Here is a 21,461-nt window from a genome sequence, read left to right as displayed (position 1 = left end):
GGACAGGACAGTTGAGACAGAGACAGGAAATGGGAGGCAGAGAGGGGGGAAATGACATACAGGATAGGGCCGCTCGATGCAGGATTCAAACTGGGGCCGCCTGCAGTGAGGACTATTCACAAGTTTCCGAACGTCATCTATGGTCAAAACCGGAAGCCGGTTTTGCCGTTTGGTGGAATTGTACGTTTACGTTTCCACGGTTTTCAGTCGTTGTCATAGTTGAGGGTAAACGCATGGACCTATTAACGCTGGATTTTAACACGGATGTCAATTTGTGTGATATCCACTGTTAAAAGCCGGTGTGATGATCCATGCATTTTACAGATTTTAATTGAGAAAAAAAAAAAAAGAAATCCATGCATTTACCGCGACTACCGAAACCATGGAAACGTAAACATAAAATTCCACCGGAAGAGCAAAACCGGCAAAACAGGCTCACGTTTTTGACGTTCGGAAAAAGGTGGATAGCCTCAACACATAACTGAGCTAAACACCGCCCCTACCCCCCTACTACAATCAAACTTTGAACACAAAATGACTTTGCACCTGTTTGAAGCCACATCCTCCCCCATCTGCACAAGTAGAACAAACCAACTTGGCTGTTGCAGCGGAGATGAATGTTTATGCAAAATTGTATTTTTTGTTTTAGGTTTGTCATGAACTCTGTCTTCATGTAGACACTAAAAGCTCTGTTGATGAGTATCAAAAACCCACATTAGACCTCAGCAGGTGGGGGGCTCGGTGGTTGAGTGGATAGAGCGCATCGCATGTTGTTTTTTAAAGAAGCTGTATTGATGATATTTTGTAACACTTTATTTGATGCCTATCTCTATAATGCATTATAACCATACTTATAATGAGTTATAATGAAGTTATAGCACTGTTTATAAAACATTTCTCTTTTCACGTGCTTATAGCTGAGCTCTTTTAAGAACTTTAAACTTTATCTATTTTCTATTTTTATTTACCTTTAACTCTGTTTTTAGTGTTTTGTTTGTTTTTATTCTGTTCTATGCTTCTTTTTTTAATGTTTTGTCTTTATGTAAAGCACATTGAGTTGCCTTGGTATGAAATGCGCTATATAAATAAAGATGCCTTGCCTTGCCTCATAAATCATCATAATGCTTTATAACAATAATCATAACACACTATAAAGCATTTTATCATGACTCATAAGGTCAGGTATTATAATACATTATAATTGTTAGTAACTCGCTGACAATGCCCACATCGATAATGCATTATAAATAAAGTTATGTGTTACAATTGGCTTATCAACGTGTATAACACTCATAAATTATCATAAGGCTTTATAAAAATAAGCATAACACATTATAGAGCATTATAACTCTATTATAATACTTGACCTTATAAGCCATTATAAAATTATCTGTGTTATACTTATTGTTATAAAGTCTTATGATAATTTATCAGTGTTTATAATGATAGTTATACACGTTTATAAGCCAATTCTAACTATATTTATAATGTATTATCGAAGTGGGCATTGTCAGCGAGTTACTAACAATTATAATGTATACTTGACCTTATAAGTCATGATAAAATGCTTTATAGTGTGTTATGATTATTGTTGTATGTGTATTATTGTGTATAACTATAGTTATACAGTGCTATGACTGCATTATAACCCATCATAAGTATGGTTATAATGTGTTATAGAGATAGGTATCAAATAAAGTGTTACCGATATTTCTTCAGCATGGATGTGATGGGAGTCACTCCATTTGCGGAGCATCTATTATTATTTTTCTCATGTAAAGACAAACTGGATTTGCCAGTTAGTCTACAAACATTCAAGATATGCTGAGCCACACAAGGAAGTCTTCAGGAATGAAGAAGTGTAAACTGAAAAGTCATCACTGCAACTCCCACACAATGATTAAGAAAAAAAAAGCTCATGAGATGATAAACAATTAAAAATAATTACTTGCTCATTGCTCCAGGTGATGAAACCTCTATCGCCATTATATAAGAAAAAGGAAAACAATTTGGCCATCTTCATCGTTCTAGTTTCATGTGTTAGGATAAGCATTAAAATATGATGAATTAATGTTTAACATCCCTGATTACAGCAATGAGGATTGTAATAGTTGTGACAATTATGAGAGATTAAACCTGCATCATCTTTTCCATACTTAACACAAACCGAACAAGTTCGTGATGTTGGGTATGTTTTGCTTCTGCATCTCCCCCGGGGCACGTCTGTAGTTTCTGACACCAGAGCGCCATCAGTTTTATTAGTTTCCTGTACAAACCAGTTGCTTGAAAGCAGCATGATGTCAACTGTAAACAAGTCAATGGTGAATAAGGACCACAGAGGCACCGTTTGGTTTTATCAACACGTTCTTTTGAAAACCAGCACAAGACAATACAAAAATCAACTCATGAATAAATAAATACATAAGTAAGAGTTCAGCCTCAATAAAACACCTTCACTGTGGGGCCTCATTTACAAAAGTTTGTGTTAATATGGAGAGCGTCTCTCAAAATAAGATGAGAAGGAGGAAGTTAAAGGCATAACTGAGTCTTTATAAAGCAGGTTGGTGTGTCAGGTTGACAGCAGCGAGGTGAGGTGAGGTCTGGTAACCACACACATCACTGATAGGACAAAGAGCAGCTTTAGTTCAATTATAGTTAAACCTGTTCACAAACAAATAAATATATAAGACACTGGGACTTCACAGAGGTTCATCACAAACCTGTCTGATGACTCACGTTCATTAAACTGCACGAATGTCATGTCAATGAACTCTTCACCTCAATTCTCTCACGAATTCCCTTTAAACACTCAAATATGACAAAAAGAGAAAATCTCATCAACCGTTTCAGCACGTTAGAGGAATTAATCTTAAATCCCCTACAAGGAACTTTTAACTGGATATGCAAAAGTCTCTGGTTTCTGCTGATGTCGCTGTGTGTGACCTTTAACAGCAAATGAGCCCATCGGTGTGAAGATCAGCTGTTTCTAACTAGTGAAACCGGGACCTCAAGACCTCAAGTCGCGCAGACGTAAAATATGTAGGATGATAATTAATACGTTTATTTTCTTTTCACTGAAAATGCGCATATCACTACACACAAAAGGTACATTTCCAATGTAACTTGCCTAAAACTGCTCACAAAAAAAGTTAGTCTGGAGCCCTGACGCACGAGCGCTAGAGCTCATGGGAAATGCAGTCTTCATTCCGACAAAACGCAACCGCTTTTGTCCACAGGGAACGCCAAAATAAAGATAAACTGAAAGTTCCTTGTAGGGGCTTTAACTAAAAACTTAAAACTACTATCCGTTCTGCAGAGATGACTTTGATAACATTGTTCATCTGGTCTGTTTCCAGTGATGATGCTGGTGATTTAAATATTATCCTCATCGACTGGACTTACTGTTTGTTTTTCTGAATGAGGCCCCACTGAGCAGGAGAAGGTTGAAAGTGAGCAAACAGAAAACAGGGAGACTCACACATTTCTACACATTGAATCAAGAGGATCAAAGTTAACAGTTATATAAAAGGAGTGGGTGGGGTTCAGTATGAAGTGGTGGCTCTGGCTCACAAACAGAGGTGGGAGGGGTTTGTCCTCGGAGGATCTAGTAGGGTCGGCCCCGTCGCTCCTGCCTGCGATCCCCCCTGCAAATAACAAACACATTGACTTCACCACTACTGAACCAAAGAGAAAGAGCAGCTGACCCAGGATCAGTGAGGGTTCAAACAGGACGAGTTGCTAAACCAATCAAGAGTCTTACACAGACCTCCCTGTCCTAGCAGCATTCATCCATCAAACAAACCACCAGAGACAAACAAAGCTATGAAAAGAATGAGGAGGGGTTTCTGGGCGGAACAGCTGTAGGAGGTCTGGCTACGGTGAGTAAAGGTAAAAACCCATATTTATCATTAACATGCTTTACATGGATGACAGGCATACCAAACATTAGCTGAATGCTTGTCAAGATGATGGTAGACAACCCTTCATTAGTTAGTGCAGGTTCCACACAAATGACACGCTGAAGTAATTCACTATGGAACCTTTTGTTACTTTCACGTATGTGTTGCATGATGTTGTAGAAATACTTATTAAACAGTTAAAGGGGACATATTATGGAAATATCACTTTTTGAAGGCTCTTTAACATATATTTGAGTGTTTGTTTTGCCTTCCGGCCTCCAAAATGTGAGAATTGACAAAAAAATCTGTAATTTTCAGGCTCCCTAGGTTGAAATCCATGTGGTTTTACGAGCTGTTCCCTCAGTTGTCTTCTAGGGATGTAACTAGTTTTTGAATTTGCGTAATACCACCCCTACCTGGTACCAGTAGAAGGGGCGGGGCAAGCAGTGGTTCCAGCCGTTCTGAACAGGGCTGTTTTTAGTGTTTGAAAAGAGCTGTGATGTTTGATCCTTGTGGTATTTTGACTGAAGCATGTCACAGACATGTCTTTAAGACACCTGGGAACTATTTTAATTTGTGGAAAAGGGGAATAATATGTCTCCTTTAAAATCAATCCAACAAGAAGCTTTTGTGTCATGGCCAAACCACCATCTGAATGTTCGATACCTCATGTATAAAAACAAAACTTATTTTTTTTACCACATTTAGTTTTGAACCTTTGAACAAAGATTTGATTCTGACCTTGTGTCCATCTTGCCAGCACCATATCCTCCTCCCCTGTCGCCTCCTCGGCCTCCTCTGAAGCCCCCACGGTCGCCACCTCGGTCGCCGCCTCGGCCCCTGAAGCCGCCTCGATCAAACCCCCCTCTGCGTTCCCCACCAAAACCTCCTGACGGCACAAGAAAACTGGTCTCAGTCACACTGTGGGTTTAACTGCTGCCTGGCTCAATGGTTATGTGTAAATAAACAACTAAAAATATAATACAACAATGATAAAATACATTTCTATTGGATTATTACAGGAACAAAACCACTACAGAAGTCAATCAGTCATCACCCTTTAAACATAACTGTCTTATTAACTCATCACTAATCAAATCACTGACATCAGTATGAATACTAAGGGTGTATTCACACCTGCAGTGTTAGTGCGCACTAAATCTGGTGCGCACTAAATTTGGTCCAGTTTGGGTCAGTGTGAAAGCAAATCGCACTCTAATGCACCAAAACTAGTGCGGCCTGAGGAGGTGGTCTCGGTTCGGCTCCAGCCGAACTCTGGTGCGCACTAGTTTAGGTGTGAAAGCAACCGCACTCGGTGCGAGCCAACTGCCAGGCGAACTCAACAAGTTTGAGCTAAAAGGGCTCCCGTAGTCACTGACAACGGGTTAACGCAGCGGGGAGACCACCCGGTGCTCCGGTGCTGCGGAGCTCTGTCCCCACAAACGAAGCAGCAGCAGCGGGGCAACCGGTCGGTGCGTGTCCGCTGAGTCCGCTCAGGTCGGCGGGTCCGTCCCTCGGGTCCGCGGAGCAGCTGATTACCGAGCAGCGGAGGTCCGTGTTTAACGTTTAACCGGGAACTAACGGGACCGAGCTGGGTGAACGCAACCGGAAACCAGCCGGAAGTACCAAACAGAGTTATACATGCAAACAATATAGAAATAAATGACCAGAGCTACTAACAACCGGCCCTACTGGAGTCTCCATCATGAAAGTTTTATCAATCAGCGCTTCCAGATTCCAACCGGTAGTCATGGAGACGTGACGTTCTCCAAGTTTGGTCCCGAGTGATAAAAAGCAGGTGTGAACGCAACCGCACTAACTGAAAAATGAAACAATGTATCATTTTAACATTTGGTGCGCACCAGGGTGCGCACTAAACAGGTGTGAATACACCCTAAAACTCAAGTTGTGTTGTGGATTTCATTTATAATTCCACAAAAAAAAAAAAAAAAAAAAAAAAAAGGCATTTGAACAATTCAACGGCATCATGATACTCCAAAAGAGAAACAAGTGTAAACTTTATTTGTATAGTGTAAAAACTAACAATTAAAAACTTTCAACTGGACAAATGAGAATCAGACTACCTGTACACATTCAGTTAATAGGAAAATATGAAAAAAATACTTGAATTATTATATAGAAATTGCTTTTTTATTCAAGCTAAAATCATAATCAATATCTTCTTCCTTCATGTCAGCTGGTACATGGTGTGTCTAACCTCTTTCCATGGGCGACATCCCACCAGCATCCTCTGGTTTTGGAGCTTTACACTGGTTACACTCGTTACGCCACGAGAAGTTCAGGTTGCCACAGTTACTGAAAAGGATAAAAGAAATTACATCTGTGAGTGTGAAGTTCAGTTTATCATTGGTTGAAATGTCGCGGGATTTTTATCTCCTCAGTGAAATCACTAAAATCCTGACTCACGGGTTTGAACACTTCCAGTCCCCGGCTCTCTGCTGACCCCCTCCTCCACCTCCTCCACCTCCACCTCCTCCACCACCACCACCACCACCACCACCGTTGCCTCCTGGGAAGCCTCCACCTCCGCCTCGACCCCCTCCAAATCCTCCATGGCCCATCGGCCCTTCAAACAGACAAAAAAAGCGACACGGTTAGATTTGTTAGTGAGACACATTTGACTGTGATGGCGTCTCAGGAACTATGAAGTCAGGATTTACATTAAATAAGTTAAGCTGAATCTGCTCTATACCAGTGAGATAAATAACCTCAGCGTGTCACTGTAACTATTATGGTATACCAAATGTAGAAATAATGACTTACATATTATAATGAGAGACTTGAAATTTAACCTAGGTTATGTCAACGGTTAATGTTGATATAGATGAGAAATGAAAGCATAGAAAACAGAAATGTGAACCTCTACTGTGCCATTTCTTCTGGCAAGTAGGACTGGAAATAAGAGGTCTATTCTGTACCTGCAAAACATATTTTATCATATCACACCAAGTCAGGAATGAACCTTTGACCTCAATTAATCTCAAATAGGACATCTCCTGATCCCAAATTGTAATCTTCTAAAACAACGTTTAAGTATTAAAAAAAACTGGCTCACCGCCTCGTCCACGACCTCCTCTCATCCCACCTCGACCTCCAAAGTCAGCTCTGCGCGTGGCAAAGGAAACCTTGATGGGATTCCCACTGAATTCCTTTCCTGGTGAGGTAAGATAGATCAAAAGATCACAAGGAGCTGGGATGAAGTCCTAAATAAATGTGCTTTAAATCACAAAATGGATGAAGACGTTAAACAGCACAACAGCTTTGGTTACTGAGGTGGAGAAAGATCTGAAAACATCCATAATAAACAACCAATCAGGACGTTCTACACACTCATGTTTTATCCCACACTTTGCTGAAGCCTGGGGAGAACAGCCCTAAAGGACAGATAAACAACGCACCATCAAACCAGTCTATGGCGGCCTTAGCTGAGGGTGGGTCATCGAAGGACACTGTGGCCTCCCCCTTCAGTTTCCCTGTATCTCTGTCTGTGTACAGATTGATCATGGGCAGGCCCGTTTTCTTATTGACCTAAGAGGATGGACAGATGCAAAAAACAGGGACAATTCAGAGACAGAAGTTAGTGACTCAGTTGCAAAAAGTGTCAAACGTGGGGAAATGCAGATCAACATTTAATTTAAAAGCTGTAACTGCACTTCCATTTTTGAGGAAGAACCTGACTAGATCTACGCACCAAGGAAAAGCAAGAATTATCAGTTTCCATTTCAGATATTGTTGTGTCTCTACTCTGAAATACATGATTCTGATTGTATCAGCATTTGAGGTTTAACTTTACACGATGATGAACAGCATTAAACTCTTAAAAGCAAATACATATTCTTTGAATTCACATATCTACCAGAGCTATGACTCCATATCACACTGTTCAAGTAAATCATTCTATAAATGCATTAATAAGTGAATAAATAAATGACTGCTGGCCACTAATGTTTAGCAGTAATAATGCAGCACTTACCTTAATGATCCCAATCTGCTTGAAAAAGTCAGCCACTGACTCCACGGTGTAGTCGTCTCCCAGGCCTTGTACAAAGATGGTGTTATTGTCGGAGTTATCCTGGTCTTGCACTGTTGGCAGAAAACATGACAAGATGTTGATGACACATCACTGGACATCACAACCCTTTAATGATCACACATAACTGTTTGTAGATCAGTTTATTTTCTACAATAACTACGATTTATGGGAGGGTGGCAAGACAAACATTTCTCTTGGAAGTAGAACACAAATAAATATAATAATAAAGGACTTACTGAAGCCCGGTCCTCCATGTCCATGTCCTGGGTCTCTTGGTCCTTGAGGAAAACAAGACACAGATATCAGCTTTGGAAAAGAAATGTGTTTGTCCACAGCAAAACACCAGTCATACGAACTGTAAATTCATCCACACTGCGTTCCCACCAAAGCACCAGCGTTTAGCTCATAGCCACTCTGTGTGTGGAGATACATGATCTGAAGTGCTTACAGCGGCGGGGAAGCCTGCATACGTGTCACAGAAAGCCCATTTTACCATCCTGTCTTTCAAGTGTCAGTTTCAAGTCTTTCATGTCTTTATATCATTACGTCCTTTATAATTAATAACCACACTTCACAACAGCCGTACGCAGGTGGCAGTGAGTAGCTGATATCGTTCCACGAACAAGTATCGGAAACAGAATCGTCCACATTATTGAGATACTGCCCCTAAGTAGATTTTGAACTCCAGAATAACCACGGTACCACTTCCATGTTGTGAAATTATGTTTGTCTGTTTGTTTGTTTGCTTAAACAAAAACATCTGATACCTCATGCAAATTCACTTAGGTTGTGGTCCCGATTTGATATTTAAAACACTACACAAGTCAGTGCACTGTGTTTCTTCATGTTCTAAAAATCACTTCCTTTCACACAAACTTAACTCATGGAACCAAACACATTGAAACTCAATCCCCTTTTTGAGTATGTGACCTGGTAATCCTTGTCATTAACTTGTTCATTCCTTTGTCTACTTTAGTTTTCCCACCGTTTAACAAAGGATTCTTGGAAATTGTCCCAACATACATCTTGGGAACACACACCTTGTTAGCCATTGTGTTAGTTTTTTTGACCGATTTTAAAATATTTTGTGGTTTTGCACAGTTACCGGTACACATATTTTACCAAATCTTAAAACCAACTTGAAGTGTTTAGAGTTTCAGAGGTTACACATTAGAGTCAGGTGTCAAGTCCCGTCACCTTTTTGACGTCAGCAGCTTTAGTAACCAGAACTTCTGGGGCATGATCTTCCTTGTTTGAGACAAACTTTGCACTGTTATCGGGAGTGCCACACCCCTCACTTCAACAGAATATTTGAACCATTGACAGTGACTGTGAAACCAAGCAACAAAGAACTGATTATTTTTCTTCATGTGAAGAATGTCAATCAGGAAACCGACCACGGACACATTTATCTCATCACCTGTGACAACTGATGTCTCACCGATAACACACATGTGCAGCTTTTTCCATGGCAGTGCCAGGTCACCATGACTAATGTGAGCAGATGTTGATTTCAGGTTGGTGGAACACTCCTTGAGCGACTGCTAAAATGTGTTTCCAATACAACAAACAAACCCGTCATTAGATACGAAGACAATTTGCGCAGACTTTTACTATATTAATGGGATAGTTCAACATTTTGGCAAATTGGCCCATTGCCATAATCCCTATAGTCATAGCAGTAGGTTCGTTACCTTTATTTGTCGGTGCAAGCTATTTTTAGAATGGTGGAGCAGAGCTGCGAGCTGCTTAGAGCTATGCTACGGCTAATGGGATTTCTTGGTTTCCCTCATCAAACTCTTCAAATACACAATCCAACAACTCCAAAACACTCTGATGGACAAGTTGTGACCTGCACATTCACCACGCTATGAGATAATAACAGAACGTTACCAGACAGAGTTGTTTTTGAGCTAAATTCATGCAAAACCGCTGATGCGCATTCCCGTCGGGAGCAGTTTTTCAGCAAGCAGTCTCTGCATTTACCTCGAAAACAACTCAGTCTCGTAACGTTCGTTATTATGGGAAACCAAGAAATCCCATTAGCCTCCGTAGCGTAGCTCTGAGCAGCTCACGGCTCTGCTCCGCCGTTCTAAAAATAGCTTGCACTGACAATTAAAGGTAACGAACCTACTCCTAAAACTGTAGGGATTATGGCAATAGGCCAATTTGCCAAAATGTTGAACACAATCCGACAATCGATAAAGTCTTCAATACAAAGACACAAACACCAGCAATCTATTAATATAAACTATTTCTCATCAGCATTTTGTTTATTTCAGTTGCTGTTCACTTACAATATTTTGTAAAATTCATGTTATTCATGTTTAGGTAAGATCAGTTTAAGTATGAAGACTTTCCCTGGGGGTTCTAATGTTGATGTTACGACTAGAAATATTAACTACTGGTTTTGAATTCTGATTAAAATATATAACATAATAATAGCAACTTCAAGCTAAATGTTGTCAGTGTTGATGCCAAGTATCTCTCTGCCCCCATCTTAGGTCAGTCACAACAAAGCCTTCCAACAGTAAACCTATAACATACACTTACTCCAATGAAACCAAATGGGCGATTAAAAACCTTTTATGAGGTTTACCCACACAAAAGATTGAGTTGTTCAATAACAGCTTTAGGAACACCTCGTCTATTGTTCCAATCCAACCAGGCGGTTGTTGTTAAGAAACCACACACTTTCCTTCTGTTTACCGTTAACTAAGCACCGTATCAAGTTACTGGTACTTGATACGTAATACACCAGGCGCACAATAGATCCAGTTTTACCATCCAACACTCATCTTTAAACAGTGGAACCAAAACCTCCTCCAATGTTTATGGCCATTCTGGTTCTGGGCATTGATGTCATGACTGAATACCATGTTTGCAAAATCTGAGTTACAATGCATATTTGCAGGTTGTTGTGGTTCTACAGTCCAAGCTGCTGATATTCATTTCTTTTGACGCCTGACACAGAATCACATCAAGGCGTCAGGTTTAATGACTCGTGAAGCTCTGAACAACTGTCTATCAAATTCCAGTGGCAAAGACATGAGATAGAGTAGAGACCTAATCGCAGGGTTACCACACTACTCCCTCTGCTGAGTAAAAGCACACTTGCAGGACCTCAGGCTTTTAGCCAAAGAAACAATACAACGAGGGCTCTTGCTGTGAGGCCAGGCAATGAAAAAAGATCACAATTCAGACTCCAGTTCTATGTCTTGAGGATGAGTTCAGCCTCCACTGCCATATTTGTGTTTGTCAAACAGCTGGAATTTAAGTTTTCTGTGCATGTGTTTCCACACAATCAGTTAAATAGGTGTAATAGTAAGGTTTAACGTCATACTTGGGTTAAAACGCACACACACTTAAACCCACTTTATGTGTTAAGTATGGTCTCTGAGCCCCCCTCCCTTGACTCCAATTGTTTTTTGTCACTTACCACCAAACTTATTGAATCCTCCACGTTCGCCCATTCTGATGAAGAGGAAGAGAGAAACGACACGCATTGAAGACCGGTGTTGACAGCGATTTTCTCTCATTGGGTAATGGGTAACCTTCACTCTCAGTATCTTCACTAAGCCCACCCCTCTTCATTATGAACCCCTACTCAAGTCTTTTCAGAGCCTCTCAGAACATACCCTGAGGACAAGAGGCCGGTTTAAAGACCTTGTCTTTATTTGGTCTAAAGCAACTGAATTTTCACATATTTACCCCAAATTTATATAAAGTATTTCAGTAATTTGTTAGTTCCCATTTGACTCCATCATTCAACTGGGTTTGTGTCAATTAACCAACCCAATCATTAACACCTCTGGTCCCTGTATTGGTGTTGGGTATTTTTCAGGTCTCAGACAACCTTTACTCTTTACCACAAATACAGCAAATCCCTAAACAGGTGTACTTTGAGGCCCTTACCATTGTCACCTAAATTATTGATAATATTTTTATTTCATCTTTCCTCCATCTAAAAGAAGACTATTAACTGTCTGTAGACATCCCCCATTTTGAATTTTCCCAAAGGATGGCTTAAGAGCAGACAGCCAGTCTGAAGAGAAGGTAAAAGCCTAGGAGAAGATTCAAAGATTGATTAAAGCAGAGTATTACACAGTTATCGGTCAGGGCTGGTTGGGAAGGAGGTGGTAACAGGTGAGAAAAGCAGGTGATGGTAAATGTTCTGTGGCATGTGGGGCTGAGTCTAGGCCATGGTTTACTTGGCATGGAAATACATCTTGCAGACAAAAACACACTTGAGAACCATATTGGCTTTGATGTTTTCAGTGTGTAGCGGCTTAATGGCCATGCTAGCTGAATTTTATCTACAATCAACGCCTATAGGGCAAAAAATGTAACATATCTAGTTGTGCTGCTATGTATACGTTGGCACATTTGTCTTTCTAATAACTGCGCCTCTGCTTTTAGTCCACATTTCTTTTTTTTCTTTCTTTCTTTGTTTTATTTAGTCCACATTTTAACACCTGCTTGGTTTGCACCTTTTAAATATTGCACATACTGTACACTTATACCAGGATATCATGTCTGGTAGACAAACCAGAGGTGTGACCAGATTCAAGCACCAGCAGCTTTTTTAACTCACATTTTGATGTCCCTTCATTCTCAAACCTGAAACCAGGATCACTCATCATGCCATTGTTGAATAGTGAAGGAGGAAATCAGCTGGTTGGTGTATAGTGCCACCTGCCTGATTAAAGGATACTGACTGAGACTGACTGACTTTAAAATTGTAACGGGAAAAGAGATTTAAATATAGTCCACAACTGATGAGAAAACAAACAAATGGAATGGCAAACTAATTTGTCTAGGAGTTCATCATCACCAACATTATGGGGTCACAAAGAAGTACATGACATACTGTGCATCCTCTATAAGAAAATCAAAACATAAACTTACCATACCACTTTCTGCTTCATAGCTTCACTCATTCAATGGTGATGTTCTTGTTAAAAAACTAAAATGTATCCTAAATAATGTATTAGGGGACCAATTACACAATTTACATTAATGTTTTTAAGTTTTTACACAACTGAACAGTGTGTCGCAGGCAACTTTCACCACGGTTTGACAGGACTTCCTCTCAGCAGTTAGTGCAGATTTTTAAATATATACAATTTAGTTTTCCAGTGCTGTTGTTATTTATAATCTGACTTTCATGCAATGCTGAGTTGGGTGTGGTTCTACCATCATTTTTGTAATAATGGAGTGAAAGTTTGGGACCAGGCATCTTGTGGTTGCATAAGTACCCAGCTTTTTTGCCACACTGGCAGTGGAGCGTCTGCTGTACACAAGGTTTTTGGTGTTTAAATAAATGTATAAAGGACCGTTTACAGGACAGTATCATGTAGTGTGATTAAGAGCTGCTGTAGAGGGAACAGCACCAGACAACAGACACAGTATGTTAGCTTAAATAGGATCTGCTCTTGTCGCCTTCTCGAGTGAAACATTTGAGGGTGATACTGACCTGGTTCTGCAGAGACATGTTTTTGCTAAAGCTTTGCAATTGTGTTGTTCATTAAAAATTAACCTGTTCGTGATGACATTTGGCCTTTTCCCTGAGCCCATCACACCTCTCTTACTGATGTCAAGCATCACTGAAACAAGGGCCTTTACCCGATTTATTGACAGTGAGGAGAGGGTTAAGTTTGATACGGATACTCTGAAAGACCTTAAAGGAACCCACTGACTGCTGGACCCGATCCACTGACTGACCCTGGTTCCTCGTTGTAGCTTTTCATTCAGTCAATGATCCATTTTAATGGTCTTTAGGGAGTTAATATTGCATGTTCATGTCATTGATGTGTTTGTGTGTGTGTTTTTTTCTTTTCTTTTTTACCAAGGTTCAGCAACAAGGGCGTTAACTCCAAACCCCTCATCTCACCCTTCATATTGTGCATTGACACAGACAACAGAGTTCTGAGCAAGTGTAATGTCCTTTTGTGGGATCTGTGGAGGGAGTTCATGATGTAATGCACATCATGAAAAACTAGTTTGGTTTGTTTTGTTTATTGTATGAACATCGATATAAATTTCAAAACTGAATTTTGAACCACATCACAATATATGCGAATAATCATATTACTAAAACTGTGATAGGGTTTTACCACTTTGCCCAGCGGCAGCATAAAGGCAATGATTGATTTATGTCAACACTTGGGGCATGCAGCTCATTACCACACCGACTTAGGCTCAGTTTAGAGTTCTTTTTGAGGTAAATTCGTGCAAAACTACTGATGAGCATTCCCGTCGGGGGCAGTTTTTTGGCAAGCAGTCTCTGCATTTACCTCTAAAACAACTTTGTCTCGTAACGTACCGTTATTATCTCATAGCGTGGTGAATGTGCAGGTCACAACTTGTCCACCAGAGCATTTTGGAGTTGTTGGATTGTGTATTTATGAGTTTGATGAGGGAAACCAAGAAATCCCATTAGCCTCCGTAGCGTAGCTCTGAGCAGCTCGCGGCTCTGCTCCGCCGTTCTAAAAATAGCTTGCACTGACAATTAAAGGTAACAAACCTACTCCTAAAACTGTAGAGATTATAGCAATGGGCCAATTTGCCAAAATGTTGAACTATCCCTTTAAGAGTTATATTGATGACAGTGTCAGCTTAGATCATGTGCTTAACACATGAACACACAGTGCAGGTTTCCTCTGGTTCTTTCCAGCGGCCATGTGCATGTGTGCAGCAATAACTATGTTCGTGTGGAGAATCCACACAATGTAACTTTTAGTATTTTCATAAAGTCTGCTGTGTTTTAACTATTAAAAAGAAAATCACTAATTGCTGCCATTTCACAGAGTGGTAATAAAGTGTCTTGTAAATCATGTCTCATGTCTACTTCTTGTCATGGAACAGAACCATGTTTTATAACAAGTATTGGGATCAATATTGCTCTAACATAATTTAGCAAGGTGGCAGAAGTTACACCCAGAGTTGCAGCACAGCCTGTATGCAGTAGTTTAAGGCGCAGGTGGGTCATGTGCACTTGGTCTTATGTCAGCTTGGAGTTCACCTGCAGCGCATGCAGAGTTGGTGTTACATGAATGTCCACACAGAGCCTCATACACACCGTCTGATGACAAGATTTATATTACACCAACCACTGCATTGTCATGGATGCAGAGAGCATATCATTAGTTTATGTCAGGGCGGGGGTGTGAAAGCACAGTTTTAATTGTTAAATTGTTAATTTGTATTTGTTCACCTAAGAAGGGTGCATGTATAGCATAGCATACCACTCTGAGACAAAGATTTGTGCAGTCAGTGCTGCAAAGAGAAGGTACCTGAGATGATTGTTCTTCAAATGCAAGAGGGAGACGGATATTTAAACATCAGATGACGTCTCTTGGTTGATTTACCATGTAGTTATAATTGTGGAACAGATCCACATGCGACCGAAGGTGAGAAACATTTACATGCATCACTGTCCTCAAAGTGCGTAAAACCTACCAAAGAGACAACTGATAACATGGACACTGCTTGATTCTTTTAACACTTACCCCATGCCTCCTCTTCCTCTTGGTCCGCCTCGCCCACCTCGGTCGAAACCACGATCGTAACCGCCACCACCGCGACCTCCAAATCCACCTCCACGTCCCCGGCCACCACGGCCATCTTGACCTCCATAACCTCCATCAGAACCACTGTATCCTCCACCTCCTCCTCCTCCACTCAGTGGTGGGCTTTCATCTCCGTATCCTAAGAGAAATTTGAGACAATACGAGTTTACAATTTAGCACAATTCATCTACAGCAAAAAAACAACAACCCAGAAACCTCTAAATTTGGATGTCATGTCAGTCTTTGCTCCCTGCAAAGCTGATAACTTCTTAAAGCAGAAGTAAGCGGAATGTTTGTGTTAATATAGTAAGTCTTAAATAGTTATATCTTCTGACAGCAATCACTTATATAGAGTGTTTGGTCTGAAACACGGGTCTGTCAGTCACTCTGCTCTGCTGTAAGCCGAGGAGAAAACTTTCCTTGTATCCTACAACCTTTATCCAATGAGGAGAGAGAACGGCATAAAGGGGCGGTCCTCTCTGTGTGTGCAGCCAAGGGATGCGCGTGAATGTGGTAACGTAGGGATGAGGGCGGGGACTGCTAACTCCATCGGCTGACAAGAAGTTAGCCAAAACGACCGGATCGCTTACTTCTGCTTTAACACAGAGGATGGAAATAACAAAACACATAATATATACATAACAAGTTAGTGTGAACTTCTTCCTGACCTCCGCTTTGACCATACGGGCTCTGCTGACCGTAGCTCTGTGAAGGAGGGGAGTTGTAGCTGGGAGGCGGGTTGTAGTGACTTCCTCCATGTGGGGATGATTGTTGGTGACTCCCACTGCCACCGTATCCTCCTGTCTGACCTCCGCTGCTCCCATAACCACCTCCGCTCTGTCCACCACTGGGTGGTGGGTTATATCCAGGGGCCGGTGAGTTGCCTTCATAGCTGTTAAAGATGAGAAGAAGAAGACCATTAAAAAAAAATTGCAAAGCACTTGAGAGAACACAATGTGGCCAAGAATGCAGAGTCACAGCAAGGAAGCTCCCTGGAGGAAAACCCTGACTGGTGGTTCATCAGAAAACATATTTTAAATACCAGAGAACATCAACACCACTAACTTCTATGCATTTAACATACTGGCCAACAATATTTACAGCAAATTGTAAAAAAAATAATCATGTTTAAAGGGGTAGTTCAACATTTGTTGGTGCAAGCTATTTTTAGAACGGCGGAGCAAAGCTGTGTGAGCTGTTCAGAGCTACGCTACGGAGGCTCATGGGATTTCTTGGTTTCCCTCATCAAACTCATCAAATACACAATCCAACAACTCCAAAACGCTCTGGTGGACAAGTTGTGACCTGCACATTCACCACGCTATGAGATAATAACAGAACGTTACGAGACAGAGTTGTTTTCGAGGTAAATGCAGAGACTGCTTGTCGAAAAACTGCCCCCGACGGGAATGCTCATCAGCGGTTTTGCATGAATTTCCCTCTAAAACAACTCTGTCTGGTAACGTTCTGTTATTATCTCATAGCGTGGTAAATGTGCAGGTCACAACTTGTCCGGCAGAGCGTTTTGGAGTTGTTGGATTGTGTATTTGATGAGTTTGATGAGGGAAATCAGGAAATCCCATTAGCCTCCGTAGCGTAGCTCTGAGCAGCTCGCAGCTCTGCTCCGCCGTTCTAAAAATATCTTGCACCAACAATTAAAGGTAACAAACCTACTGCTATGACTATAGGGATTATGGCAATGGACCTATTTGCCAAAATGTTGAACTATCCCTTTAAAAGCAAAGATCTTCTCAATGCAGGATTAGGTGCCTCATCAACAATGCATGTGTATGCATATCATTATCATTGTAAAAAGAAAAGGTGAGTTTTTAGTTCAGTTAATAGAAGCTGGCAGTGTCTTACCCTGCAGAGGATGGAGGAGGCTGCTGCTGGCTGTAACCTGAGAAGGAGGACTGCTGGTTGTAGCTCATGTTGGACGGCTGGTTGCTGCTGCTGTATCCCCCAGAGCTGTAGGACTGACTGGAATGACTGTAACCACCCCCGCCACCCTGGTTAGAGGGTGGGGAACCATAACCTCCTGGGAGCAAGAAGGAGGAGACGGGGCATTTAATTAAATTCCAAAACATGTGTGACTCAACAACTGTGTGGTTTTTGGACTGTGAGTGAGTCTGCCTCTACCTGACTGGGATTGACCATAGCTGCCATAACCTCCCTGGTTGTAGGAGCCAGAGCTGTCGGAGCCCTGGTTGTAGCCGCCGTAGCCCTGTTGGTTGTAACTCTGGCTGGGGGACTGACCATAGCCCTGGTTAGCCCCGCCACCGCCACCGCCACCTCCACCTCCACCTCCACCTCCTCCGCTACCACCACCTCCACCATAGGACCCATACCTGCAAAGAAGGTTCAGAGAGGATTAGCTCTTGTCAGTGAGTTTTTAGAATAATATGAATAAGGTTCATTCATTTTAAGTGGTAATTATATATTTCTTAAACCTGAATGTTTGTACTATACATTTCTTATCTTTATCGTCTTAAGAAAGTGATTGGAGCTTTTGGCATAGGGATAGAGGTTACATTACTCACCCTTGGGCAGACGTTTGGGAATAATCTATGGTATAAACAAAACAAGGTGTCAATGTTAAAGATTATTATGTTTAAAAAAAACAAATTAATTAGCTGTGATGTACAGTGTCATTTATGATAAACAAGCAAGAACACTATTATAACCCTCTATCATTGTCCTGTGTTGGCAAAAAATATGCGAGAAATAAGGGTTGGCAAGATGAGCAATTCAGAAATATCTTGTTCCATCTTATTTGTTTTAAAAGCATCAGATTTGTTAACATTTACATTTTGTATACATGTTGGTTTCATGTCATTTGAAATGACATTTGAAGCATTTTTAACAAAAATAAGACTGAATGTCCCTAAAAATGTCAAATGGTGTAACCACAAAAGAATGAAGCTATGATATTTTATCCACCTACAGTGGATGTAAGTGTACTCATAAGAAAATATACCTAAAACATTAAATAAAAACAGATTGTTTCGCTGTGTTTCTATATTTAGGCCTAAATTTTAATACATTATGGCAACACTGGGCGGGACAGATCCTTAAAACACTGCTTCTTAAAAAAACAAACAAAAAAAACCCCAACAAGAAACATTGTGTTGCATTTGCATTGTTAAAGTGATTTACATTTATTCCACATTTGAGTCCAGATTTTTATGAAAACAGACCAGTTACACCACTTGATATTAGGCTGCATCACGTCATTGACCCTTATATACCATGTTGTTATGACAAGATAGCTCAATTATTAATTACATTAACAGTGCTGCCTGTCTTGTGAATATGTATGCTCCATACATAGGCTGCACTGCACCTCCACCGTAACCAGCCATCCACAGCGAGAGGCGGGGTCGCCATCACAAACTGGGTCAGTAACGTTAGCTGAAGCACACACACAACGACCTACTGTGTTAGCTCGTTAAGGTTCATGTTAACGTTAATAATAAAAGACAACAGGCTCGTTTTAACGCGACGCCAGGAGCACGTTTGTTCGGTGTTAGCGACCCAGTTCCCGGCTGGATAAATGATGTTTAGGAGGTGTTCACGAACCGCAACCGTGCAATTTGTGAAAATAAAATAAAAACAACACAGTAACGGCTACCCGTTACAAGAACCGATATAATAAGCAGCTAGCTAGTCGACCTAGGTGTTGACTGCAGATTAGCTTCTTCTAACGTAACCAGCTAAGTGAGTCGCCCCGGTACCGGTGTCGGTGCATCTCGGTGGAAATGTATTATTTTCTAGTGTTAATAATAAGCTAACCACCAGGTTCAACCTTCACATCGACCTCCAAACGCTGGACAAATGTTATTTATTTCAGAGATTAGCCGTGTTTTCTTACCGTTAGACGCCATTAGGACGGACGTTGAAGAGCCGTTGGTGACGCTCGATCGAACGGCGAGTTGATCACGGATCGAGGAGGAGGAGGAGGAGGAGGAGGAAGAAGATGCCCGAGCGCCTGTCGGTGTCCGGAGCGCTGCAGCTCCTCCACAGGCCGCAGGGTGGCGCTGAGAAGTGTGTTTTTTATTTTTTATTTTTTATTTTATTTTGCACGAACATTATCATTTAAAACAGCATGAACAATCATCATGACTAGGGTGGGCAAAGGGGAGGTATGAAACCCAAACGGGCTTATATTATGAAAACCTCACCCAAACCAAATTTGTTACTTAAAAACAAGAACATAGGGAATAATTAAACGATAACGAAAAATAAGTAGAAAAGTAAGTGATTAATTATACAGTAAATATAGGGAAGTAAGGAAAAATACATACATGGATGAATAATGCAAAACAATAATAATGAATGTAATAATGAGAAAAAGAAGAGAAGAAAAGAAAAGAAAAAATGACAAGAAATGACTTGATGGTACATGGTTTGACTGATGAGGTACTTTTTCAGAGCCTTTTTAAATAGATGTTAAATGAATAATATTTTTCAGATAGTCAGGTTCTACAGTAAACAAGCAACAAATAAGTAAAAAAAAAAAAAGAAAAAAAAAAAAAAAGTGGATTCATGTACCATCCATGACCACATTTCACACAAAACAATGGAGTAAACTGTGTTGTCTGTATTCTATTATTTTCAGTTCGGGGTGCTTCACATTCACTAGTAATGCCAATGCTACTAATATAATGATAATGTTCACATTCAATAATGCCAACGTGATTACTGTAATATAATGATAATAAGTTTAGGTATTATTAGGGAGATAAAAAACAAACAAACACATAAAACATAAGTGCTTGCAGGTGAATTTTACTCAAACATCTGCTTTGAATTAAGACGTTCACTCACTTTATTGTATGTGGAGTGTAAGTGGTTCACTTTATATCACTTCTTATAACCTGCAATATATTACCCACTACAGTAGCAAACATTTACGACTTCAGCTGTTATATTATTGTCTTTGTGTCTGACTGGGGCTGAGTCTATTTTTCTGATCAGAGTGGCACCTGTCAGGGTTGTTAATGTCGCTCTGTATGGGTCAAGTTTCACCTGAATTATTCAGGTCAGAACAATACGCCTGTATGTTGAATTAAAAGACAAAGAAAGCACTTCTTTGTCTTTTAATTCAACATACAGGCGTATTGTTCTGAGTGTGGATCTGCAACACTCACTCCATTTAAATGTGTTGCTAACACACAGAATACCTACCAGGTCATGACAATAATTTGTGCTAATTATCACTAATACTATTTTATCAATCATTAATCAGAGTAATTATCACATGAAGTATGAGTTTGACATACTGGTGATTTATTTCTAGGGCTCATTTTCCTTTGTTGCAGTTCACTACTGTGACCACCTGAGGACAGTGAACACATCAGTGTAAAACCAAATTCTCCACCAGCTGCAGGGAGGATCTCAGCCATATTGCTTTCTTATAGCATCACCTGCTGGTCCTGTTGGAGAGATGTCTGATTTAGATGCGACAGAAGTACTTAAACATTATCGTGTGAGGTTTTCATCTTTCTGTTCGACCTGTCTGCAGTCGAACACAATCAGATGACTGCACCACAGACCAGCTACAGGCTGTGGGAGACAGGCTCTGCATTCAGATTCACTCACAACACACATTACAAGAATTATATAATAATGAGTATTAAACATAAACTTTAAATGCAGGCTGTGTGTCAGGCTTTCGACACACTACAACAAATCTTCAAGTGTGGAACATCACTGGGAATTTTCTTTCTAAGAAATCACTGTGCAACAGAACAGCCCTGGGGGGGAAAACAGCATAGAGTCTCAGTGATGACATACAGCTACAACAGGAATTAGTATGAGTTTTAAAGATCATTTAAAATGAAGAAAAATGTGATAAACCATCCTTGTTTAACTTGAACATCTCTTGGTTTTAAGATGTTCACTTTGTTAAATGTATGTTTCTTACAAGATTGATCA

General features: G+C 40.5%; 1 protein-coding gene across 1 annotated transcript; it reads right to left on the bottom strand.

Moving 5' to 3' along the window:
• Positions 1 to 2,396: 2,396 nt before the first annotated feature.
• Positions 2,397 to 19,528, bottom strand: fus (FUS RNA binding protein). The gene is made up of 15 exons (XM_083977892.1): positions 19,396 to 19,528; positions 18,065 to 18,089; positions 17,664 to 17,872; positions 17,388 to 17,562; positions 16,193 to 16,416; positions 15,465 to 15,663; positions 11,393 to 11,427; positions 8,190 to 8,231; positions 7,894 to 8,003; positions 7,319 to 7,448; positions 6,976 to 7,074; positions 6,327 to 6,486; positions 6,118 to 6,215; positions 4,641 to 4,788; positions 2,397 to 3,644 (listed from the first exon to the last, which is right to left on the bottom strand). The coding sequence occupies exons 1-15, from the start codon at positions 19,406 to 19,408 to the stop codon at positions 3,605 to 3,607; spliced, it is 1,707 nt and encodes a 568-aa protein (XP_083834018.1). The 5' UTR covers positions 19,409 to 19,528; the 3' UTR covers positions 2,397 to 3,604.
• Between the last annotated feature and the right edge of the window lie 1,933 nt (positions 19,529 to 21,461).

Source organism: Trachurus trachurus (genome assembly GCF_905171665.1).
Source record: "Trachurus trachurus genome assembly, chromosome: 8".
Lineage (NCBI taxonomy): Eukaryota > Metazoa > Chordata > Actinopteri > Carangiformes > Carangidae > Trachurus > Trachurus trachurus.
Note: the sequence above shows the minus strand (reverse complement) of the source record. Positions and strands in the feature narration are given on the sequence as shown.